Genomic DNA, 27446 nt, shown 5'->3' on the forward strand with positions numbered 1-27446 from the left:
TTTTATATTCAGCTTCCTCTGCACTGTGCCCGAGGGGATTAGCCACAGCCAGCTGGCTGAGACCTTTAAGAACTATCTCTCAGTTCCCTATAGCCTTGTGAATCTCATGGACATAAGCCCCACTGCTTTCAAAGCTAGATGTTTAGGGGCCCCATCTCTCAGGTGCAGGACTTAAAAGATGGGGTGCCAGATGTGAAGCTCAAACACTGCACTCCTCAGGGAGAAGTTCAGAGATGTGAGTTCCCACCTGACTGTGGGTCCCAGTGCCATGGGTGGGATGTGTGGAGAGATTGTGTCTCATGCTCTCCTACCCATTTCAAGTGGGTTTTTCTCCACCTAATGTGTAGAAGTTGGTCTCCCAGTTTTTGGATCTCTTTCAGAAGTAACTGTTGTGGGTGTAGCTGTAGATTTGGTGTGTTGCAGAGGAGGTTAGTTTAGGATCCTCCTATGTCATCATCTTGAACTGGATGTTCAGCTTACAAGACCCAGTAAAGGGTAGTAGAGGGAGTTTTATTGCACTTCTTAAGGAACCTTTAAGCATTTTGGTACAGTGATATTTTAAAGAAGGAAGGAAAGTAAGGAGCAGAAAGCAATTTTCTTTTGCTTTCTTGAGAACTTATTTCTACTTTTGACACAAGAAACATCCAAACCTGTAGAAAAATTTTCTGAGTTTATTTCAGCCAAACTGATGACAATGGCCCGAGTGCAGGATCTCACATACTTTGGAGAGTGATAGTTTTGCAGTCGTTTTTATGCATTTGAAATTAAGGAGGGAATGTAAGAAAGATTACATGAAGGGGGAACAAGGAAGGTAGAGATGGATTACAGGATAGTTACTCTCTTGAGGGTGGTTATTTCAAAGGCGTGTTAACCTTGATGCCCTAAAACAATGGGCAGGGCTTGCTTAAGGCAAAGATAAAACTTTTACTAAAAAAGTTGTGTGTGGGTGTGACTACTCACCATGACCTGCCCCATTAGGAATTTATGACCAGACCACCTTGTGAGGTTACATTTCATAGAACCCACTTTTGTCCACACTCCACAAATCTTTTGGACTCATACAAATATCCAACTGATAGTATTTCCTATTCACACTGTTGTGTATATGTAATTTAAAATATACTACTGATTGAAATAAATATGCATATGATGTCTTCCATAAGTTTAAGATTTAGGATGCAAATGAAAACACTTTGGGTATTTTAAAAAGATAGCCAATAATAGAAAAAAATGTTTGTACTCTTTATAAATGAAAAATGTACTTTTATTACATAGCCCAAACCAGACAATTAATGTAAAAAGAAATCATTGTAAAAGCTGACATAAGTGGAGCCATTTTAGAGTGGAGTCAGAGCAGCTGTTCTGGAGGAACGCCTTGCATGTCTTTCTTCTTGAATCTTTGGAATGTTTGAACTAGGCAAAACAACTTTAGGACTAAGCCAAGCAATACTGTCTTATAAACAAATGTTTGTAAAGCCAGCAGGGTTTCAGATCCTGATTTCAAATGTTTGTAAAGTTATGTATGTGGACTTACCATTATGGACTTTATTTTCAGTAACCAATCATACATAGCTAAGGGGTACCCCAACTTCTCAGGGCCAATAGGAATTCTTTCCTCTTCTCTTCTTATAAACCCCCTTCACCCTCACCCTATGATTGGGAAACTATATGGGTTTCTGCCTAAATTTGTGCTGTGTGAATTTCAATTCTTTGATCCCAAATAAAAGATTGTTGGCTCTCATTTTAGTTTTTAAATATTAAGTAAACATCATAAAACCGTAAGTACTCAAATTCTTAAAATTATTATTGCCCGGTGGGCGTGGCTCAGCGATTGAGCATTGACCTAGGATCCAGGAGATCGTGGTTCGATTCCTGGTCAGGGCACATGCACGGGCTGTGGGCTCGATCCCCAGTCAGGGGTGTGCAGGAGGCAGCCGATCAATGACTCTCATCATTGATGTTTCTATCTCTCTCTTCCTCTCCCTTCCTCTCTCTGAAATCAATAAAAATATAAAATAATTATTATTTCATAGGTATTTTATAGATACAAAAAGTTGCTAAAAATCAGAAATTCAAAGCATAATCTTAGTTTATTCTCCAGGATTTATTTTAAGTCTTTCATTAAATTGTTATTTCATTAAAATTTAAGTTTGATGTTTAAAAACCCTGTTCTCCTTAGAAGATAGGAATTTGTACACATTTTTTTTCTATTCTAATCCCACCCTTTTCCATTTTTATAAATAAAAAGGGAAATAAAAGTTAATGAAGTGCTTTGTAAATATTACCCTCTCTGTTACCTTAACCCCATCAGTTTACTACAGCCTAGTAAATTTAGAGAACATAAAAGGGAAATCAAATAGTGTTGCTTCTTATTCCCCAGTTTAACTTGTATAAATAAAAAGTGTAAATGAAATCAAACTGGGTATATGAATGACACCTACATAGCTTCTTACAACTTCTTGTAATGCAGACAAGTGGAAGCTTTCATCCTAAAAATTCCAGTGAATATACCCTATAGTCTCCACAGTGAACTGTTTTAAATTTAATCCTGGCCGCTAGCTCATTTTAGAAAATAGGGTATACCTAGAGTTGGGAAGGCCCCATAATGGCCCCTGATTTGCTGTAGAACTTAGACCTAAACTCACAAAAAATTTTCTTACATTTATAATAGCTAAAGCACCTGAGCACAGATTATTTTTGTTGCAATGATAGTAAAAGCAGCTCAAACTAATTTTCGTAAAGAAATATAATTCAGATGGCACACTAATGTAGCACATTTTAAAAATAGATGGTATGCAATACAAACAAAAGCAACACAAAAGTATGTCAAAAGCAAGAAGGACCAATAAATTAGAAGAAACATGTTTAATTTATACTTTCTTCTCTCTGCGAAGACATTTGTATACACAGGTGCACACTACTGCAAGGGCGACAACTATAAAAAAACAGAAAACAAATGACATGTAACTCTGAAAAATAATTTCCAAGATTCAAAATCTAGCAGAAGAAATTACTGTTGGTAACACTTCAGTGGTCAGAAATGCTATTTTATTTAAGCACATGTACATTCATATTCCATCTGGACTCTTCACTATCTAAGTGCAATTCCCTGGAATCACTAAAAGGGTCCACAGTTAGTCAAAAGAGTCCTTGTTTAGTTTAGAAAATTACCCAAAGCATATTTGGGATGAAAAGTCCTATGACTAATCATCTTGGGGAAAAAAGTATTATTTAGGGTTTGTTACTAAGTGGACGTATAGAATATAAATGAATATACTATCACCAACAAAAGGTGTATAGTGTATGAAAGGTCAGTTTTTCTACACTGGTTTACTTAATTTCAAGCTATAAACACTATGGAAACTGAAAAATCATTAGAAAAGAATCACTTCTTCACAGTAGTATTTTGATTTAAGTGGTATTCAAGTTTGAGATACTTACGTACAGTAAGAATAATTACAGCAATGATTCCTGGATCTGAGAAAAAAATGAAAAGCAGTTTTAAAGATATTGAGCATGTATGGGTCCCAGAGAGCAGTTGCACTTTATTTTTTATCAGATCATCTAAAAACCACAGCAAAAAAGTATCAATCTAGACTTAGCATAACTGCTAGTACATCCAAGTCCCTTTGATCAAAGAATGCTTCACACAGATTCCGGCTATAGGCTGTACCTTGTGAAACTCTTAATAGAAACATCACTTGTCATTGTTCTGTGCGGTAGTTACCACACCAGGTTACTTAGTAAAGGTTAATAGGACACTTAGAATTCACTAGATTAGAGAAAATTACTCACACCTGTCTACACATACTATTGCATTTGCTATGGTATCTGCAATACTAAAATAACTATAAATGTCAAGTATTACTAATAATTTGTGACACCTTGTCTTTTCCCTAATTACAAATAATTGGAACATAATATATTCATGTGGAACTCTAAGGTCTCATGATAAAGAATTATGAATAACTAAACGAATACCTAATTCCACAATCTCTTCAATTGTTGGTGATTCACGAGGTTTGGGATATCCTAGATAAAAGTGGAAATAAGTAAAAAAAAGAAGGAAAGACTAAATAAAGCTTAAAGAACTATAACTTCTTTGATTTTGATTTTCTGCATTTGTATAAAAAATGCTTATAATTTCATTTCCTTATAAATTGTGTTAGTGTATTCCATTAAACCAGAATCATAAAATATTCAAAATTTATACTGAATGTCAACAACCTTCATCCTGTGCACCGATATTTCCTGTGACAATACCGTGTAGTATAGCAACAAATTAATCATTACTGTATTCTTAAAATTAGCCTTGAATTCAATATGATTCTACCTAAAATTTAAAAATAAAAATTATTTAGAAGATCTGGAATAGAACCACTCTTTAATAACAGCTATTTATTTTTTTAAAAACCCCATAGCTAACATTACAGTCAATGGTGAAATACTAAAAGTTTTTTCCATGAGATCTGGAACAAGACAGAATGCCCACATTTGCCTCTTCTATTCAACATAATATTGGAAGTTGGGGACAGAGTAATTAGGTAAAAAATAAAATTAAAAGCATCAAAATTGGCATGGAAAAAATAAAAATGATCTCTCTTCACACATGACATGGTCTGTTATGTAAAAGAACTAAAAATTACACACACAAACCCCCAAACCTGACAGAACTAAGATGAATTTGGCAAAATTGTAGGCTATAAAATCAACATGCAAAAATCAGTAGCATTTATACACACCAAAATAAACAATCCCAGAGGAAATTAAGTAAACAATTCTATTTATAATATCAAAATGAATAAAAAACTTTGGAATAACCAAGGAGGTAAAAAATTCCTACAAGACAACAAAATAATGTGGAAAAAAATTAAAGACATCAGTAAATAACAAGACATCCTTGTTCATGGATTAGAAGACCTAATATTGTTAAGGTGTAAATACTGCAAAAACAAACCTACAGTTGAAGTGCAACCCCTATCAAAATCGTGAGTGTGCTTTTCCCAGGAATTAAAACTCCATCCTGAAATTTATACGGAATCTTAAGGCACTCGGAATAGTCAAGGCAATCTTGAAAAAGAAGAGTGAAGTTGAGAGGACTCATGCTTCCTGATTTAAAAACTGATTACAAAGCTGCAATAATCAAAACAATGGCACTGACCTAAACAATACAGACCAATGGAATAACAGAGGGCCTAGCATACATGGTCAAGGGACTGCCCACAATGCGTTTCTAAGAACATTCTGTGGGGAAAGGGTAGTCTTTTCAACAAATGGTTTTTGGAAAACTGGAAATCCACAAGCAAAAGAATGAAGCTGGATGCTCACCTTACACCATATACAAAATTTAATTCAAAAGGGACTAAAAAACTAAATATAAGAGCTAAATCTATTAAACTCTCAGAAGAAAACAGAGGACAAGCTTCATGATGTTGGATCTGGCAATGATTTCTTGGATGTGACACCAAAAGCACAGGCAACAAAGAAAAAATAGATAAATTGGACTTCATCAAAATTAAAAACTTTTGTGAATCAAGGAGCACTATCAATAGAGTGAAAAGGCAACACACAGAATGGAAGGAAACATCTGCAAATCATACACTTGATAAGGGATTAATATACAAAATATATTAACGAACTCCTAAGTATCAACAACAAAAATCCCGAGCCAATTCAAAAATGAGCAAAGGTCTTGAATGACATTTCTCCACAGAAGATATACAAATAGCAAATAAGCGCAGGAAAAGATGCTCTGCATCACTAATCAGGGGAAGGCAGATATACCACTTACCATATTTTACCTACCAGGCATTAGGAGGGCGGTTATCAAAGAACAGAAAATAACAAATGTTGGCAGAGAGGTAGCGAAATTAGAACGTTTTTGCGTTGCTGGTGGGAATGTAAAATGGTGCAGCTGCTCTGGAAGACTAGAACACCTATGAATTTAGAACACCTATGAATTGAATGCTTGATTAAAGAGTTGGAGAGAAGACAATGAATTCCATACGTGGTGCTACTTAGCCACTGAAGGGGGGCGGGTGGAGTGGAGAAGAGCCCAATCTGATCCCATATTCCATAATGAATTTCAGATATACCAAGGATTTAAATGCAAAGAATGCAATCAGAACACATGGTTGAAATGTTTACATAACTTGAAGACTTAAAGCTTTTATAAGAAAGACATACACTAAGAGCCATCAGGGAAAACACTGATATACTCAACTACCTATTAACGTAAAACTTCTGCACATGTAACTGACCACAATCTACAACAGTAAGTGTAAAATGTGAGAGTTTTAGAAAAATATGAACATCACGATTCTATTTCTGGTTAAGAAAAATGAAAAGTGTCAAAGTATGTATAACTACACAGATAAGGATACTGATGTATCCTGACACATAAGAAATAAGAAGACACCTGAATTACTAACAGCGATTAACTCAGACAATGGACCAGAGAAAAAGGGGAAAAACTAATTTTTTACTCTGTATACTTTTGTAATGTTTGAAAATTTACAAAAATACATTTGTATACTACTCATAACAAAAGTTATAAAAAGGAATCTACATCTAATAGTATACTATAAAAATCTTAAAAGAAAATGAACTAGTCAAATTAAGGTAAACAAAACACCTGGATAAATGTTCACTATATATTAAAAGGTCTTTATAATAAGTTTCACAGTCAAGAAATAACATTTTACAAACCCAACAGAAAACTGAGCAAAGGCCATGAATAAATAAATGCTGACAAAAAAGATTCAGCCTCATTAGTGATTATAGAAATGCAAATTCAAAAAAGATGACTTTTCACCCATCAGCCTACAAAGTTCTTAACAGAAGCTGGATAAAGAGTTCATTAACCTGGATAATTCAAAACGGAAGGCCTGGTTGTCTTGAAACCTGGAAAAATAAATTAGATTCCATTCATCAGTCTTATCAATAAAAATTATGGACTTAACTTAATTTCTTATTTTTTAGAAAGATTAATTATTCCTCAAAATTAAATGTATGCATACTTTCCAAACTTTGCATTTCTACTTCTGGGAATATGACCTAAATCCGTATTTACACAGGTGCATATACTGTGTATGTACATATAAGAATGTTCACAACAATTTCATACTTTATAATGAAAACCCTAGAAGTTAGCTAAAAACATATCATAAAAATAATGTGTTCAGAGTAAACATATGTGTTTAAAATATAGCATTATCCAGGTAGTATCATACCAAATAATTTTTATCTTTTTCTGCTTAATATTTCATGAACATTTTTTTCATAGCACAATCACATCTACTTTATCACCACTACGTGTTGCTATTTGTCCTTTGTGTCTAGTTTTTCTCTAACTAGTGATAAAAATTGATTAATGATTCCATGAGGAGATACGATTTTTATAAAAGATCCTTGCCATTTTTCCTCTTCATAAGCTTTTTCTCACAATCAATTCTCTTCTTCTTTCAAACATTAAATTGTATCAGTTTTATAAACCCTTTATGAACTCTCATGGTCAACTCTTTCAAAAGGGCATATGGATACGCACAGTATCCCACAGTGCAAATGCCCACTAGGACCATGTGAGTAAACACAGATGGGTCAATGAGTATAAACGTCACATGCAATCTTATGTGTCACTCCACCAAAAATCATCTCTTCTCAACCCCACCCCAAACCTCACAGCACTCAACTAAGGTACTCAAGGAGGCTACCAGGTACACTGGGATTATATAAAAAGGTGTTCTAATTACCATGTTATATGCACAGCTCCCCTCAATCCTTTAAAATCTTAGGATAACAGAATATATACAAGCAAGTTAGAAGCCAGCGACTGAGATTGGATTTCAACACCCTCATTAAACAATAGGACGTGAAAGCCCAAGGACAGGATGCTCCATGAGTGAGCAGAACCAAACTAGGGCCCAAGTGAGGTCAGCCCACGCTCCTGATCTTCCCACTATTCCTCTTGCCTGTTGCTTCTGCTGAAACCAAAGAGAAGCCAGAGCCAGCAGCACTGAAATGAGGAAGGCAGTTCCCTCCACCACATGGCAATGATCTCTCAAGTCTTCAGCAGAGCGGTTGAGGAGTCCAGGCCACAAGTCCTCCACTGCATTTCTATAAGTAATGACTTCTCCTGCCTTTCTTCAGTTGGTATGAAATTCAGTTTCTGTTGCCAAATAGAAATGCCCAGTAAAGAGAAAAATATAATTGTATGAGGTGAAGTGGGTGGGGGAGGTGGCAGCAGAAACACCAGTCTTCTGGAGACAGCAGAAATCTCCCAGCTCAAATTGTACTATATAAGAACAACTAAACTTGCAGTCTGGGAAATGAAGCATCGTCCTGGACCAGGAAGGTACCTTTAAATGTGTCAACAGGTCACTTTTAAAGTGAATTAAAATAGCAAAGTCAGTGACACAAAAAACATACCTATTAGAAAGCACACACCACAGACCTCCCCCTCACTAACATCAACTGCAGTGATGGTGTCACAGAGGAGCTTCCGTTAAGAGGCTACTATGCGCCAGGCACTGTGCTAAGTGGTCTAAGTGCAACCAATTTAAGCTGCTTACCCAGGAAGGAAGGCATTAAAGCACTTAAGTGTAAGTAAACACATTTGAAGCTTAAGTAACTTGCCCAAGTTTACATCCCTGTTTACATTTGCAGACTAGAGCAAATAAGTTTAGAATCAGTAACAACAACTAAAATGGCTATAAATATGTTCTCCCTCCTTTTATTATTAAAAGTGATGAATGAGTGTAAATAATATGAATTTAAAAGATTTTTGTAAAATAAAAGTAGGATGTCACTAAATTTGAATGATTTAAAATAAGAGGTTTTGACATTGAAAGACATAACAACATAGGATCACTTGGAAACTATCACTTTCTTTTCATTTATACAAATTATGACTTTCATTCTTATTTAAGTAAAAATTCCCATGATTCATTCAATTTACCCTCAACAATGGCTGCTAACCATTTTTATACATAAAAGTACCGAACAAGAGAAATTTATATACCTATGTAATGTACATAACGTGCTAAGAACCCTATGAACACAAAATCACAACAGCAAAATTCTGTATGAACTTTACGTCATACGTCTGTCATGGACAGGAATAGAAGACGGTTAATTACTAAAACTGCTTCTTTTCAATTATTCTGTATGATTGATATTTAATGTCAAAAAACGAAAACCTTAAAAAACAGAATATGATACAATACGTACCTTTAATACACGTTGGCATCTCAGGCTCCCAAGTACTGTTTCCACCACAGAACACTGGGTTACTGCCATTAAGGTAGAAACCCTCCACGCATTCAAATAAAACCTCCTCTTTGTAGAAAAATTTTTCTTTCATTTCTGATAATGGTTTTCCATTTTTGAGATCTGGCTGTTCACACTGAACCACTAAGTAGAGAAATTCCAGAATTAAGAGACAGTTGCTTTAACATTGTACCAGAAAAAATACTGCAAAGTAACAATTTCCAGTGGAAAGAGACAAGGAATGAAAGACAAGATGGTAAGTTTTTTTGTGTTTTTGTTTTTTTTTTAAATATATTTTTATTGATTTCAGAGAGAGGAAGGGAGAGGGAAAGAGACAGAAACATCAATGATGAGAGTCGTCATTGATCGGCTGCCTCCTGCAGGCCCCAGACTAGCAGCCCGAGCATGTGCCCTGACCGAGAATTGAGCCTCGATCTCCTGGGTCCTAGGTCAATGATCAGCCACTGAGCCAGGCTGGCTGGGCAAGATGTTAAATTTTAAAAAAAGAGTTTTTATGTGCCCTGGCCAGTGTGGCTCAGTTTGTTGAACATCATGCCTTGCACCAAAAGGTCACTGGTTGTATTCTGGTCAGGGCACATACTCAGATTGTGGGTTCGATACCCATTTGGGGTGCGAATGGGAGGCAGCCAACTGATGTTTCTCTCCTCTGTCTCTCTCTCAAATCAATAAAAAAATATTTTAAAAAAATATAACTTTTTCCTCCTAGAACAAACAGTCATTATAGTTCTTTTGTTTCATACATTTTTTCTACTGAGAATTTTGAGAAAGTGTACCAGATACAAATTCTGGGTAAGTTCAAATGCAACTTTTGTTACTCTTTAGCTCTAGAGCTTTTTTGAAAGTTCATGCTGATTATAATACCCGGTCGTCTCTTTAGAAAGGCAGGAAAGACTCTCATGAAAAGAAAATAGTCAAGCTGAAATTTAAAAGTTAAAAAGCTAGCCATGCAAAGATATGCAAAGAAAATGTTCTCAGGTGAAAACAACATATATGAACTGGGATGTTCAAGAAATGGAAAGGTCAATGGAGTTAGGGCCATGTTTTCCAAACATTTTAGACTGCAACCCAGTGATAAAAAAAAATTAAAAATTAGGTTGTAAACCATTATATAAGCACACAGGGCTGAGACAAAGTTGAATGCTAATACTTAGACTTCATACTACTGTACTCTGGTATTTCCAATGCTGGCCATGACTTTCTAGATTGATTTCAGAACCCAGTAATGGGTTTGGAAGAATTTGGAAAAAACAAACAAACAAAACTACAAAAAACACACTGGGCTGTTTACAAGAGAACATTTTATGAGATTAAATCTGAGCACTGCATAAGAGCCATAATGCACAGCCTTTTTAACCAGAAGCATGCTCTTCCTCCTCACCTATGGATCTGAATTTCCATCAGGTATCTTTTCCCTTCAGCCTGATGTACTTCCTTTACCAATTCTTGCACTGACAATTCTCTTAGATTTTCTTTTCTGCAGATGTTTTATTTCACCTTCAGTTTTGAAGATTTCTCCTTGACAGAGATTTCTAGGTTAAGTGTTTTATTTTCCTTTCAGTACATTATCAAATATTACTGTCCTGTAGTCGCCACAGTTCCTTAAGAGAAATCAGTTGTCATTCTTGCTTAGAGGGATGGGGCAAATAAAATATTTCTCTCTGTCTCACTGGCTGCTTTTCCTTTTATACTTTGCTTTCAATAGTTTTGCCATGATGTGTTTAGTTTAGTGAGATTTTGTTATAAATAAAAAAATGTATATATCCTGCTAGGTTTACTAAATTTCCTGGACTAGTGGCGCATTGCTGTTTTAGATAAAATTTCAATATTTTTGGCCTTTATTTATTCAAGTAATTTTCTACATTATTCTCTCTCCTTTCTTTCTGAAACTCCAATTACATGTAAGTTTAACTGCTCGCTACTCTCGCGCGGTTCTGTAAGTTTCTTTCTTTACAGTCTTTCTTTTCAAATCATGTTACATTTGCATTGTCATGACTTCAGGTTCACCCATCTTTTCACTGTTGTTCCAATCTGCTGTTAATTCCACCTAATAATTTACTTTTTAAAATATATTTTTTATTGATTTTTAGAGAGGAAAGGAGGGGGAAAGGGAAAAGGGGAAACACCAATAAGAGAGAAACATCAATGAGAGTGAAACACTGGCTGCCGCCTGCAGGCTCCCACTGGGGATCTAGCCAAAAAACTGGGCATGTGCCGACCTGAAATTGAACCAGCAACCTTTCAGTGCATGGGAGGACACCCAACCAACTGAGCCACACCAGCCAGGGCTAATGATTTGCTTTTAAATTAGGCTTACTAGAGGGGGCAGGAGTGGGGTCAGTGCGGGGGGGGGGGGGGGGGAAAGGGGGGCATCTGTAATACTTTCAACAATAAAGATAAATTAAAAAAATAAATTAGCCTTACTGGATATAATTTACATCCAGAGAAATTCACCCTTTTAATTGCATAGCTGTAATAGTTTTAACAAATGCAAATAACCCTGTAATTACCACCATAATAAAGACATATAAAAGTTGCATTATCTCCCAATACTTCCTCATGCCACTCTGTGATCAACCTCCAGTCACTGCACCAATCAGCCAACCACTGCTCAGTTTTCAATCTCTATAGTGTTACTTTTCCAGAATATCACGAATGGGATCATATCCTGAGTATGGCTTATTTCACTAAGCAAAATACATTTGAGTTTCATTCCTGTGGCTGCATGATTCAGGAGATTTATTGCTGTGTATTTATACCATTATATGGATGTACCACAGTTGTTTATACATTTACCAGTTGAAGAACATGTGGGTAGTTTCTAGTGTGGGATGATTACAACTAAGGTGGCTATGAATATTCTCATACAGGCTTTTTCAAAATTTTCTTTTATGTGGCTACCCAAGTTGTATGGTAGATGTATTTTAAATTTTGTAAGATATTGCAAAACTGAGTTCCAAAGTGGTCATGCCACTTTACATTCTTACCAGTAATGCCAAATAGTTTCAATTGCTCCCTATCCTTGTCAGATAAAGTTGAAAGTCAATATTTATACTTGTTTTCATGTCACACATTTAAAAAGGTGTTTAGTGGTATCTCCTTGTGGTTCTTAATTACATTTTTGTAATTACTAATGATACTGAGCCCATTTTCATTTTCATTTACTTTTTTGTCATCTGTATATCATGTTTGGTGAAATAGGTATATTCAAATCTTTTGCCTATTTAAAAATTTGGATTGTTCTATCATTGAGCTGTGAGAGTTCTTTATATATTGAAGATAAAAGTTCATTATCAGATGTGTGCTTTGCAAATATTTTCTATTTATTGCTTTTTTTCCCATTGTCTTAACAGTCTTTTGCAGACCAGAGATTTTGAGTTTGGAACATCCAATTTATTAAATTTTTTAAAGAATCATGCTTTATGGGCTTTAAGAAATCTTTGGCTTGGTCACAAATATATCCTAAGTTTTCTTGTAAAAGTCTTTAGTTTTAGGTTTTAAATGTAAGTCTGTGACCCGTTGTGAGTAAATGTTTGCACATGGTGCTTACATAGGTTCTGGTTCTTTTTTTCTCATATGGAAGTCGAATTGTGTCTGTGCCATTTTTGAAAAGAGGATCATTTTACCGCTGATTTGTTTATATATCTGAGATGAAATCAACTGGATATATTTACAAGGGTCTAATTCTGGACTCACTACTCTGTTCCATTGCTCCCTATAGCTGTATGCCTTATAGTATACTTTATATAGACTCTTGACATCAGGTAGTGTGTATCCTTTAATTACTTTCAAAATTCTTTTGACTATTCTAGTTTGTTATTCCATGTAAATTTTAGGATCAGTTTATGAATTTACAGAAAGTTCTGCATGATTTCTTATTGAGATTGTGCTGAACTTATAGATCAAACACAGAGAATTCATGTCTTTATTATACTGAGCCTTCCAACTGATGGCCAATATATGTCCCGTCATATAGTAAGATCTTTCTTAATTTCCTTTATTGGTGCTTGGTAGTTTTCAGCATTCAAATCTTTTCAAATATACTGATAGATTTATATAAAAGTATTTGGTATATTGGAGGTGTTGTAAACAGCAATTTTAAAATTTCAATTTCTAGTGGTTTACTCTTAGTGTATAGACATACAATTGATTTCTGCAAGTTGATCTTGTATTTTGCAGCCTTGCTAAACCTAAAGTCTTTGGAAGTTTTTACACAGACAATAATGTCATAAGTGAAGAGGCTATTTTATTGCTTCCTTTAAAATTGGTATGCCTATTTCCTTTGTTGCCTTGTTGTAGGACCTCCAGTACAATGCTGAATAGAGTGGTGAGAGTGAGTATACTTCCCTGGTTCCTACCTTGGGAGAAAATAAATTAGTCTTTTACCATTAAGAATAATGTAAGTGTGAGATTTCTGTAAATGCCTTTTACCAGGTTGAGATATTTAGTTTTCTTCTATTCCTAGTTTGCTCAGAAGTCTTATCATGAAAAGATACTGAGTTCTGTCAGTTGCTTCTCTAGGGCATCTAATAAGATGATCATATGCTGTTTTCTTCTTTACAGTCTCTTGATATTGAAAATTACAGTCTCTTGATATTGAAAATTACAGTCTCTTGATATTGAAAATTACCTTGTTGGGCTACTACTCTTCTACTAGCAAGAAAACTGAGCCTTAGAAAGATAAATAAACTTAGCCAAGGTAACCCAGCTACATGGCAGAGCAGGATTTGGAAGTTACAAAATCTTTCTTTTTTAAAAATATGCTCCCATGGTTAAAAGTGTTTTACTGAAAAATCTGGGTGAAGATTCAAGGCCCATCTCACCGCACTCAATTTTTTCTCTTTACCCATCCCTCCACTCTCCTCCCCTTTGGCAACCATTAGCTTGTTCTCTGTATCGATAGTTGGTTTCTGTTTGGTTTGTTAATTTGTGTTGTTGTTTTATATTCTGCAAATAAGTAAAATCATATAATATTTGTCTTTTTCTCTCTGATTTCACTTAGCATACTACCCGCTAGGTCCATCCATGTTGTCACGAATGGCGAGCTTTCTCATTCCTGTGACGTTCTCCTTACCCACTCACCTATCGGTGGGCACCAGTAATTTGTTTCTTTCAAGGAATTTGTCAATTTCAGTTAAGTGGTGAAATTTATAGGCATAAAGTTTTTCTGTAACATCCCCTTATTCCCTGTGTCTACAGAATACTCAGTGTCGTCTTTTTCATTCTTGATATTGGTAATATCGTCTTTTTACTTGTCATTCTAGCAACAGGTTTATCTACTTTATGATTCTTCACCAAGAAGCACGTGTTAGTTTCATTGCTTTTTCTCTATTATCTTTTCAATTTCATTGATTTTTAAATTGATTACCCCGTCTCTGTTTTGAGTTTACCCTTCTTAGTTTTTTTAAAATGAAATTTCCAGATTATTGATTTGAGATATTTTTTGTACTGTATTTTATGCTCTAAAATTTTCTCTAAGCAGTATTTTTGCTGTATCACACAAATTTTGATATTTTGATATGTTGTGTTTTCATTTTTATTGAATTCAAAACACTTTCTATTTTTTCTTGTGAGTTCTTCTTTGACTCAATGGTTAGTTAGACATTTTACATAGCTGTTAACTGCCAGTCAGGCAGCACTTGACAGCGAGGATACATTCTGAGAATTGTGTCATTAGGCGATTGCATCACCGTGTGGACATCATAGAGAGTACTTACAAAACCTTAGATGGGATAGCCTACTACTGTAATATGACTGACAGCGCAGTAGGTTTGTTTACACCAGCATCACCACAAACACATGAATACTACACTGTGCTGGGACAGGATTTCCTAGGTGACAGCAATTTCTCTGCTCCATTATAATCTTATAGGACCACCATCATATATACAGTCCATCATTGACTGAAACGCCTATGAGGCACAAGGCTGAATTTGGAGATTTAAAAAATTATCTCTGTTTTGATTTCTAAATTTATTCCAACATGACCATATAATGTACTCTGGTTTGAATAATTTAAAAAAATTATCTTATTGCCCAGAATATGGTCTATCCTAGAGAATGTTCCGTATACACTTGTAAAGAGTAAATATTTTGTTGTAATTCAGTGGTCCCTTTTCTTCCAAAGTCAAATCCCCTTCACTGTCTCCCGGGTTTTGGTTACTCTCTAGTGCCTTAAACACTGTTTTTAAAATATGTGTGTAGAGTTTATCATTGTTATAGGTAAGAGAGCTAGTCTTTTACAATTTACTCCACCATTACCTACTGCTATACCTCTCAGATGTCTTAATATTAAAAAACTTTATTTTTAAGAGTGTGTGTTCAGTTTTTAGTTCCTCCAAGCAAAAAAATCCTAATGTATGCATGTACACAGTAGTTCTCATTGTATAAACTGGAATGCCAAGAACATGTTGGGGGGAGTGGCTTCTACAACTAGAACTATTTTTGATTCAATTTGACATATAATAAATTAAAAGTTAATTTAACAGGAGGAGGAGGCACATAGGTCTGTTTATTTATATGTAGAACTACCTACAAAGTGTTTCCAGTGTATTTACAAATGCATAAGAAAATAAATGTAAATATCATTACCTTTACATTCAGGAGGGTCGCTACTCCATTTGCCAGGCCCAGAACAAGTTAGCCTGTTCTCTCCAACAAGTGAATACTCCTGTGGTCCATGTGAAGGATCACAACTATAAGTTACTCCTTCATTAAATTCAAATACATCCCTCCAGCTATTTGTGAATTTTCCATTTTTTATTTTTCCAGGAGCCTTACACAAAATCTCTTAAAAAGAGAAAAAAAGAGGAAATGAGATGCAAAAGGGAAGATGAAAGAGCAAGACAACATTTAGTAAAATCCTATGAACTGTCTTCAATTTCGTTAACATATGATTTCTACACTGTAGTTGTGAATCCAGTGTCCATTCAGAATGTTTCTATGAGAACGTGTGTTACCCCAAAGTCAAACCATGTAGAAATGAACTTTCAAAAGAAAACTGATTTTCTTAAATACTGACATGAAATACTTATATTTATCTATGAGGCTAAGTTTTGTTCTAGTCATCATAAGAGTTGCTGAAAATTTAAGGAGAAAATATGCATGTGATTAAAGATAAAATTCACTGCTAGTTGAGAAATGCTTTATCATTTATAAATATATCCATTTGCTTAGTCATTGGTTCACAATTGTACTAAGATAGTCTTTTTTCACTTTCAACCTTACAAGTGTACAGTGAAATTTTCCAGAAGCTACAATTTGTGTTATTTCACAACAGACTAAATCTAGGTATCTTCCTTTAAGCCAGATTTTGAAGAGATTTATAAAAATGTATATCAATGTTACTATTCTCACTATTTTTTTTGGAAATTTTAAAATTATTTTATAAAAAATACATTGCATATTTTAACATGCATCAACTTTACTGTTTTAAAAATATAAATAAATAATTATTTTAGAAACTTCTGTTTTCATTCCAATATAATGAGTATCAGTAGACATTATCCCCCATAGAGCAGAGTTCTTTGGTATCTTTGTTAATTAAAAACATAAAGGGCAAACAAGAGTGTTGGCAAGAATGTGGAGAAAAGGAGAACTCTTACACTGTTGGTGAGACAGTAAGTTGGTGGAGCCACTATGGAAAACAGTTGCAATGTTCCTCAAAATATTAAAAATAGATGTACCATATGACCCAACAATTCTACTTCACTTGTGGGTATTTACCACAATTAAACAAGCACTAATTTAAAAAGATATAAAAACTCGTAGGTTCAGTGCAGCATTTTTTACAATATAGCCAAGGTACAGGAACAACTTAGGTGTCCACCAATTGATGAATGGATAACAAAGATGTGAGATATATATCTATATGTATTTATATATACAATTATATAGTATAAATATACATCCATATACAATGGAATATTACTCAGCCATAAAGAAGACTGAAATCTTGTCATTTGCAACAACACTGATGGACCTAGAGGGTATTATGCTAAGTTAAATAAGTCAGACAGAGAAAGCAAATACCATATTTCATTTATATGTAGAATTTAAAATAAGAATGCAAACAAAACAAACAGAAATAGACTCAAAAATTAAGAGAACAAACTGATTGTTCTGGAGTAAAGGGGGCTGGGAAGATGAATAGATAAGGAGAAGGGGAGTAAGAGGTACAGACTTCCAGTTATAAAATCAATCAGGTGACTTGATATAATGTACAGCACAGAGAATATATTCAATAATAATATAATAAATTTGTATGGTGACAAATGGTTACTAGATTTATCATAGTGATTACATTGTAAGGCACATAAATGTTGAATAACTATGTTGTGCACCTGAAACTGATATAATATTGTATGTCAACTATACTTTACTTGCAAAAATATCAGCATAAGTGGGTTGGTCTCAAGGCCAAAAACATTGATAACTGCTGGTCTAAATTATGAAGTGAAAATTTACTTACTTTCACATTTTGGGATATCATGGTTCCAATACACTTTGTCTCCATTAAGTTTACAAGTTATAATTGGTTCACCTACTAAGTAATAACTAAATGGGGGGAAAAATAAAAGGTTACTGTTTTCTTTACCAGCCAACAAGATGTACATAATAAAGAAGAATATTTCCTATAGTTGTTTTCTGCACTTCAGTCAGTTGAGGGGACAGTTTCTTAAATGGCATAATATAATGAAAGTGCTAACCAAATATGGAATTTAATGAAACAGTTTCTGCATTTGAACACACATTGGCCATGAGCAAGGATATCTTAATAAACCTGTCATGGCTGTCAGTCTGGCCTCTTTGCTATCTCTGCCATAACATACAGATTAATTTCCATGCCTCTGCTCCTTCCACTCTGCTCAGTCATACAACAACCAAGTATAGAGATCAGGCCCTAGAGCTTGCCTGACTGGATTCAAGTCCCAGCTCCACCGCTGACTTGTTACTTGAGGTTGGGCAAATCCTTAATGTTTCTCTTTAAGGAGATAATAGTATGTATCTCATGAGGTTGTTTTCAGTATTAGCTGAGTTAGTGTCTGGCACACAGGGAGTGCCAGGTAAGTTTTAGCTGTTATTAATACTGGCATACCTCAGAGATATCACGGGTTTGGTTCCAGACCACGACAATCAAGTGAGTATCACAAGAACTCGAATTATACCACTTTTTGGTTGACCAGTGCATATCAAGCTATATTTATACTATACTGTAGTCTACTGAGTGTGCAATAGCATTATGTCTAAAGAAACAATGTATATATCTTAATTAAAAATGCTTTATTGCTAAAAAATGCTAATCATCATTTGAGCCTTCAGCTGAGTTGTAACTTTTTTGCTGGAGGAGGGTTATGCCTTGATGTTGATGAAAATGCAATATATGTGTAGAGCAATAAAGCAAAGCACAATAAACCAAGGCATGCATCATGTATTCTTTAAATCAGAATATGTTTCTAGGAATAGCTCAGACATACTGCTTGTTGAAACCTTCTCCAATTATTTAATTTCACAGTACTCTCTCCTGGATTCTCACTACAATAATCATGGTACTTCTCCTTTACTATTTTGCCTTGACATTTCTCTGTATACAGTGTGTTTCTCCATAAAGCTACAATTTCTGTGAGAAAAATCTGTCTTAAATGTTTGGCACCCTTCAAAATGCTTTAGCAGTCCCTCTGTATATAACTATTAAATGGATGTTCCATTATTTTTACTTGATTAAGTTTAAAAAGTTAGTGAAATGGCTTGTATATAGTTTCAGTTGGCTTTTCCAAGAAGACTCATTCATTTTCTCCATATTTTAGTGTTTTAAGAGAGAATTCTGAGAAGATGGCAGAGTAGGAAGCACTAGGACTTCATCTCTCCAACTAGAAAACAATTTCAATGGCAGAATCTGCTTAATGTAATTATTTTGGAACTCTGCAGTCTACTGAAGGCTTGCAACTGCCAGGGGAAGACTCCAACAAGTAAATGTAATTTCAGTAAATTTCAGCCCTCAGGAAAATAGCAGCTACACATCCCCATCACCCAAAATGTGGCGGGCAGCTGTGTATGTATTCTTCAAACATCCTGCAGTAGCCAGGTGGGCAAAAAGGCCCTGTCCTACAAATATCAGGGGTTTGTGTTCTGATTACTGCTTCTGATTACTGAGTAGTAGACAAAGAGTTGGGAGGCCATTGTTGTGGCATCTCCCTCCTCCTCTAGCCAGCCTTTTCCTCCCCAGGTGAAATGATTTTCAGGGGATTTAAAGATCCTGCACACTTTTCTCTCTATTTCATATTTTTCTTTTCCTCTCTCAGAAGCCAGACATTAAAACCGAGGATCTTCAAAAAGAACTGCTTATATATGGAAAATTAGAAATTGAGTTCATGTGCTCAGGGAAAGGCTCAGAAACAACCTGAGGAGATCTTCAGTTTATATCTTGGGCTGATCCTCAGCACAGAGACACCCTACTACAATCAAGAATACAAAAAAAAAAACCCACCCAAATATAGGAAGGTCTAAGAAAGATGAAGAAGCTGATTTCTAGAGTTACCACATTGTTAGATTAAAATATGCAGTATTAAAAAAACAACAACAACAAAAAATCACAAGGCATACAGAGAAAGAAGAATACATGATCCAATTTAACTTTTTAAAAAAATTGATTTCAGAGAGAGGAAGGGAGAGGGAGAGAGAGATAGAAACATCAATGATGAGGGAAGGTCATTGATTAACTGCCTCCTGTATCCCCCCTGTTGGGAACTGAGCCAGCAACCCTGGCATGTGCCCTGACGGGGAATCAAACCACAACCTCCTAGATAGATGTTCAACCACTGAGCCATGCTGGCTGGGCAATGAACGATTCATTTTTAAAAAATCAACAAACTGTCCCTGATACAGGTGCACTGGCAGATTTACTAAACAAAGACTTCAAAATTACTCTTAAATGCTCAAAGAACTAAATGAAAAAGTAGAGGAAGTCAAGAAAATGATGTGTGAACATAACTGAAATATCAATAAGGAGATAGAAAACCTGAAAAAAAAATTCTGGAGCTCAAAAGTACAATAACTGCTATGAAAAATTCACTAGAGGTATTAAAGGCAGATTTGATCAGGCAGAAGAATGAATCAGTGAACATGAAGTTAGAACAATAAAAATTATCCTGTCTGAAGAACAGAAAGAAAAACAAGTGAAGAAAAGTTAACAGAGCCTAAGGGACCTGTGGGATACCATCAAGTGGACCAACATGTACATTATGAGAATCCCAAAAGAAGAAAGACAGAAATGCACAAAAAGAATATATGAGAAAATCATGGCTGACAACTTCCCAAATTTGATAATAGACATGAATTTAAACATCTAAGAGCTCAATAACCACCAGATAAAATTATTTCAAAGTGTCCCACACTAAGACACAATACAGTTGACTCTCCAAATCTGCAGGTTTCACATCTGTAGATTTAACCAACCAAGAAGTGAAAATATTCTTAAAAAGAATACATATTTTTTTCTTGTCATTATTCCATAAACAATATAGTGTAACAACTATTTATATAGCCTTTACCTTTTATTAGATATTACAAGTAATCTAGAGGTGATTTAAAGTATACAGGAGGATGCCTGTAGGTTATGTGCAAATACTTTGCCCTTTTATATAAGGGACTTGGAATGGTATCCCCTAGGAGGATGGCAGTGGTGCTGGAAATAAGCCCTCAATGATACGTAAGGACTACTACTGTAATCAAACATTCAAAAACCAAAGGGATCTTCAATAATATAATCAGCAGATCATCAGAAAATTTGGACCCCAGAAGACAGTGGGCTGATATACTAAAAGTGCTAAAAGAAAACAAACAAACTTTAAACCAAAAATACTCTATCCAGCAAAACTGTCCTCAAAGTGAGGGAGGAATTAAGACAGTCCCAGGTAAACAAAAGCTGAGGGAATTTCTGGCCACTAGAACTTACGTGCAAGAAATTCTCAAGGGGGTCCTACAAGATCAAATAAAAGGACACTAGAAAGTAACTTTGACCCATATAGGAAAATAAACATCTCACTAAAGGTAAATACATGGGCAATTATAAAAGCTTATATTTAACTTTGTCTTTTAACTCCAAATCTTGTTTTCTATATAACTTAAGAGAGAATGCATTTAAAAGAACTATTAAGTTATGTTTTGGGACACACAATATATAAAGATGCATTTTTGTAATGGTAACAACCAAATGGGGTAGGTATGAAGCTGTAAAGGAGTTAAATTTTTGTGCTAAGCTGGTATACATTCTAATTAGATTGATATAACTTTAGGATGTTAAATGTAACCCCCATGGTAACCACAAAGAAAATAGCCATAGAATATACACAAAAGGAAATGAGAAAGGAATTTAAACATTTCATTACAAAAAGTCAATTAACAAAAAAGGAAGACAGTAATGCAGGAAATGAAACAAAAAAGCTGTCAGACATATAGAAAGCAAATACCACACAGGCAGAATCCCCTCCTTGTCATTAATTAGCCTACATTTAAATTACAAACTCTCTAATCAAAAGAAAGAGGTTGGCAGATGGGCAAAAACACATGATCCTATTATATGCTGTCAACAAAAGACTCCCTTGAGATCCAAAGACAAGATCAGGTTGAAAGTGAATGGGTGGAAAAAGATATTCTATGCACACAGTATCCCAAAAAGAGCAGGGGTGCCGGGCCAGGTGTGGCTCAGCGGTTGAGCATCGACCTGGGATCCAGGTGATCAGGGTTCAATTCCCAGTCAGCGAACATGCCCAGGTTGCGGGCTCGATCAATGACTCTCTCATCATTGATGTTTCTATCTCTCTCTCCCTCTCCTTTCCTCTCTCTGAAATCAATAAAGATATATTTAAAAAAAAAAAAAAGAAAGAGCAGGGGTGTCTCTACTAATATCAGGTAAAACAGACTTAAAATCAAAGAAGGTTACAAGAGACAAAGAACCTTAAATATTAATAAAAGGTACATATAACAAGCAGATATAAACATTTTTGACACCTTAATGACAGATCATCAAAATATATGAAGCAAACAGAATTGAAGGGAAAAATGCACATTTATACATACCAACATTTCTACAATAATAGTTCACTACCCCACTCACAATAAAGGATAGAACAACCAGACCGAAAATATGTAAGGCATTAGAGGACTCCAACAACACATTTCTGTGAGCCCTCCAACTGATTTTTTTTTTTTTTTAAATAGGGTGCACTTTGTTGTCAAGGATAAAGTCACCATGATTACTACATTTGTGATGCTTACAATAAGCATATTATGACATATAGAAAGGGTTATGTAATTTGGCTTTCCTTCCATTTAAATTTCTTTCTATTAAGTACATATGTTTTCAGTCTCCATAAAAAGTCCAAGTATTGATTTGCTACAAGTACAACTTGTCACACAGAAAACAAGATGAAATCAACTTTATGGAAATGCTTGAGAAGAAAAACAATATGGAATCAGTAACATTTGCCTTATTTTCTCTAAAGAGCAACTTACCCGTAGTTGCAATAAAAGTAAGCGTCTCTATCAAAAGAAAAGCCCAGTGGTGGGTCTATCTCTTCATATACTTCACCATTTTCAATTTTGGGGACTGGACACTGTTTTCCTAAAAGGAAATTTTCAAATTTATTTTTTAATACAAATTTCAAAACATATTAAAATAAAAATCAAAATTCTACACTGCTCTTTTCAATGCATGCAATACTGTTTTCCTAAGTTAACTATTATAAGGGAAAACATAAAATTCACATTTACCCAGGCAACCAACTGCCTACAAAAAAATTCCCGGGAGATTTGTGAAAGTCTAAAAATCTGTGCCACTATCTAAAACCTAGTTCCACATGAGATCATCTTTGCCATAGTGGAAAATGAACCCAAAAATGTGTAAAAAAACAAAACTAGAGCAAGCACACGCACATACAAGAATGGTTTTGTTTACTTACTGTAACAAGCTTCATCAATAGGGAGCCATGTGTTATTTTTCTCACAAAAGGAACTGAGTGTAAAATAATATGAGTAAGAGTATCCTGGTTTACACTCATAAAATATTCTCTCCCCTGGAGAATATGAAGGTTTAGGGTTACCCCTTAACCTCATAGACTCGAACTCTGGTGGTTTACCACAGTTACCTAAAAATAAGAAAAGAAGAACATAAAAATAAAATATGTAATCACTTAGACTAGCCAGAGACTGAGGCCTGGCAGCAAGTAGGTGGTACAGAATAAATGGAAAAGTCCTTGGCAGATTTTAAATAACTGTTCCCTGCTCTTACCCAAGTGGCTGTAGTAATGGGCGATGGGTAGCACTTGCTTTAAATAACATTCTATTAGCTTTTGGTTTGTTGGGAAATGAGCTGAATTTTTATTCAACGGTAAATTGAAGAGACAAATATCAATGTTTTAGGTCTTAGAGATATATATATAGGTCTGCATCATCCCCCACTTCTTTCTAAATTCATTTCAAAACTCAATTCTCTTCTAAGAAGTCCTTTTTGTCCCTAGTGTCATTTTTATTTCAGTAATTCTTCTTGTTTACGTGTATGCTTGAAAAATCTAAAAAATGTGTTAAAACTATTATGTAAAATAATGTGACAGAGACACATCAAGTCAAGTTCTAAAGGGCGAAAAGAACGCAGAGGCCTCTCCTCTAAGGCTGAAGGCACGAGGAGAAAGGAGACAGGTCTATCGTGATCCCTGAGGAACCTCTCCTCTCACACCCTGGCTTGGTCTCACTTCAGATGGTGAGGCCAGTCCAGAGAGCTCTAAACCAGTAAAATTTTTCTTCTTTCTTATCATATTCTAAATTCTAAAATTATACATACCCAGTCCAACATTTCATTTCCATCAAGTCCTAAAATCGACCTCTTGAGAAAATATTTTCAACCTTTCCAGTATGTTGACCTTGATATTTTAATGTCCCTCAAATGACTGCCAACCCCAAAGCCCTAGTAATTAACAACATTGTTTAAAAGAGGGCTACTATACAGGTGAGTTTTATTAAGATTTATTGAATACCCTGAGCTAGACATTCCCACTTACAACAGGAAAACAAACATGTCCTAGAAGTTCTACATAATTCTGTTCACATACAAATACAGAACATCATTCTAGAATTTCCTGGAGCCATCAGGAAAGCAAGCACGTAACAGCATGTCTGTGATTAAATTATACAAGGATCCTTTGTTTTAGGCATTCAATTTCAGTAACTATCCTGAAAGCACCTAAAGAAAAAGGGTTTCCTAATGTGACTTTTTATACCATAAAAGTGCTTTTAATATATATTATGTATTTATATATACATATGAGAACTCATTCCATTCAATGAAACATGTATCAAACTTTAGTGGATAAACTCCAGCGTTTGCTTTACGCGCCGCGCGGGAACCCCACAGCACCAGTGCTTAGCGTTCATTTCTTAGATTCTCATTTCTCACTAGGTTTAGCCCATGTTTTTTAGGCTGCTTCGGATCTTCCCTAAATAGGACCCAATCTAATGAAGAAGAAGAAAAAAAAAAAGCAAAATAATACCAATACGATTTGGGGGCAACAAGGACCCTGTGACCTTTCCGTGCGCAAAGCACTGCGCGCCCGCCCCGCCCTCCTAAGCCCCAGGCCCCGGGGCTGGCTCCCGCTTAAGGGCTCCGCGCACAACCCGCCCCCCCCCAGCCCCCGTACAGCGCAAGGAGGGGGCTCCCCGGCCCCACACGGCACACCGTGGCCTGGGCGCTTCCACGAGGCGCTCACCGGGGACACCGGCCAAGGCTCCCCCAGCCCGACGCGGCCTGGCGCAAAGGCCGCGCTCGGGCATCACCACCGCCGGGAAACGCAGCGCAAACGCTCCCCGCGAGCGCAGCCCCGGCCCCGGCCACATCCGCGCGCACGGGCGCCCGAGGCGAGGGCGTCCCACTGAGCGGCCCAGGCCCCAAACACCCGCAAGCTCTGGCTGCCAACGTCTCCGTCCCGGGCAGAGCACGCAGCGCCCAGCGCCCCGCGAGGCTCAGTGCCGACCGCCTAGCGACCTTCCCCGATGGCGCGACAGGAACCCCCCGTCCTGGAGCCGCCCCAGCACGCCCCTGAGGCTCTGTGGCTAAGCCCCCTACCCCGACCCCGCACCAGCAGGGTCCACCAAGCCCCGCGCCTCCCGCCCGACCCACCAAGAGAATCCCCCGGCCGTCGGCTCCCCCCACCGGCCGGCTCCCCAACCCCTTCCAGGTCGCCTCGGGAACGCGCACCCTCTCCAGGCTCCTACCGAAGGATGTGGGTAACCGCAGCGCTAGTGTCACCAAAATGATCCCCACGAAGCACCGAGGAAAGGGACTCTCGAGGCGGCGCGGAGGTGCCCTGCGCGGCTCGCAAGGCGCCGTCATTCCGCCGGAGCGCAGCGGGAAACCCGGGGGACAGGGGCACCTACCTTCCCGCGGGCCGGTTCCAGACGCAACAATCGCCGGACCTCAGCGTTGAGCAACGGCGGTGGGCGTGCCGGGCGCCCTGGGGCTGGGCGGGGCCGCCCCGGGAGAAAGGCGGGGCCGGGGGTGGGGGGGGGACGGGACAGTCGGCTCCCCAGGGACTGTGGCCTGGCCCTCGCTAGGGTCTCACCCACCCGCGTCTCCCCGCAGCCCTGGAAAGGAACCCAGCTGGCGGAAGCCTGGAAGCGAGAGTAAAGCACCGACCTGAAAATAGAAACCCAGAGCCTAGACAGTGGTCGCCTGGGGACCGGCACCCCCGGGGCCCCCCTTTTGTCCTGGGGCCTCCAGACTGTCCGTAGTGCCAGGGCCCTTGCTCAACATTTGGCACTAATCAGGCCTCCTTAGGGACAATACCTGGGATGTCTGTTGCTGAATGTCTGCTACTGAATCCCATCAAGGCTGCTCGATCTCAACGTCTCCCAGACGACGCTTTCACTCCTGTGGAATTGAAAGCACGCACTGAACTAGCAAGAAAACGGGCCGGCCCACGGAGAGAGCAGGCGGACTGCTGTGCGGGCTGAGCAAAAAGGGCAGGGGACGGTGTGCTGAGGGCTGGGTGCAGGGGGAGGGGGGGGGAGGAGGGCATAGAAGGGATAGGAGGATGGAAAAAAAGTTAATAAAATAAAAATCACCAAGATGGTTTGGCCGCTGCACCGTAAAGGGTAACTTTACGGTCATGAAAGAGCAAAGAAAAGGAATTGAAAATGCTGAGCAATGTGAGCGAACATTTTGATGGGACCAGAACCCTCAAAGTTTTAGTCGTGAAAAGATTTAAAATGGACACAGCTTTCAAATCACCAGTTCCCTTTAGAGTTTATCCCATAGAAACCATCTGAGTTGTGAGCAAAGATGTAGAATTTTGGAAAAAATATAAAGACTAAGTGTCTAGCAAAAATATTAAGGAATCAATCATAGGTAACTATATGGGATGGAATTCTATGCAGCAAGCAGTGGGAAAAAATATCAATGTGAGAAACTGCTGTATTTATAAGTGGAAAAAGCAGACTCCAAATCAGTATATACCCCTTTTGGTATTCCTTTTATTAAAACAAAATTAGTATATCAATACACATAAAAGAGATTAATTGGTAATAAACCACAATTAACTAATAGTAGATAGGATTATGGTTATTTTATTGTCTTTGTTCGTTTTAGTTTTCTATATAATCAAGTAAAGAACAAATTTAAATCCAATGTATACATCAACATATATTTTGTTAATAAAATATTGAGGATAGAACCTGTATCACATTGGATTCAGGTATGAGAGGATGGTGAGGAAATGGAAGTTCTCCATACAAACCACAAATGCATCTTCTGGAATTACAACACTTTATATGTATTTAAACATCTGCATTCTGAGATGTGCTAAAGATTTTCTGGGTTCATAAAAATCAAGGAATTTCCTCTTCCTTTCATACCAAGACAATGTTTAGATTCTGGGAGAGCATATAAGACACTAAATGTGAAGGTGAAGTATAAAATAGCCACCTTAATATATTAGATTATAGCAATCCAGACACACCATAATGACACTTAATTGAAGGAGGTGCAATTAAGGAGACAGTGAATGGGAAATTCATTGAGGGAGAATTATTATTACAGTAAAACCTTGACATAATGGACTAATTGGGTAAGGGGGTGTCCATTAAAAGTGCAAGTCTGTTATATAATAAAGTAG

General features: G+C 36.8%; 1 protein-coding gene across 4 annotated transcripts; it reads right to left on the minus strand.

Annotated features, from left to right (window-relative positions):
* Positions 1-545: 545 nt before the first annotated feature.
* Positions 546-26288, minus strand: LOC308548816 (membrane cofactor protein-like). 4 transcript variants are annotated; one of them, XM_081120920.1, is made up of 10 exons: positions 26120-26288; positions 23244-23429; positions 22798-22906; positions 17756-17841; positions 15877-16074; positions 9229-9411; positions 6865-6903; positions 3982-4032; positions 3442-3477; positions 546-2935 (listed from the first exon to the last, which is right to left on the minus strand). In XM_081120920.1, the coding sequence occupies exons 1-10, from the start codon at positions 26157-26159 to the stop codon at positions 2871-2873; spliced, it is 993 nt and encodes a 330-aa protein (XP_080977046.1). In that variant the 5' UTR covers positions 26160-26288; the 3' UTR covers positions 546-2870. The 4 variants fall into 4 exon arrangements, with proteins under 4 accessions (XP_080977046.1, XP_080977047.1, XP_080977045.1 ...); XM_081120921.1 differs by lacking the exon at positions 26120-26288 and adding an exon at positions 25711-25810; XM_081120919.1 differs by lacking the exon at positions 26120-26288 and adding an exon at positions 25549-25749.
* Positions 26289-27446: the final 1158 nt, after the last annotated feature.

The sequence above is a fragment of the Miniopterus schreibersii genome (assembly GCF_964146895.1).
Source record: "Miniopterus schreibersii genome assembly, chromosome: 19".
NCBI lineage: Eukaryota > Metazoa > Chordata > Mammalia > Chiroptera > Miniopteridae > Miniopterus > Miniopterus schreibersii.

Excerpts from the sequence above, each read along its gene's own strand:
- LOC308548816 (XM_081120919.1), bottom strand. The coding sequence starts at position 25,666 with ATGACGGCGCCTTGCGAGCCGCGCAGGGCACCTCCGCGCCGCCTCGAG. Across the intron at positions 17,842-22,797 it reads TACTTTTATTGCAACTACGG|TTATTACTTAGTAGGTGAAC; the intron begins GTAAGTTGCTCT and ends CCCCCCATTTAG. Across the intron at positions 9,412-15,876 it reads CGACCCTCCTGAATGTAAAG|TGGTTCAGTGTGAACAGCCA; the intron begins GTAATGATATTT and ends TTCTCTACTTAG.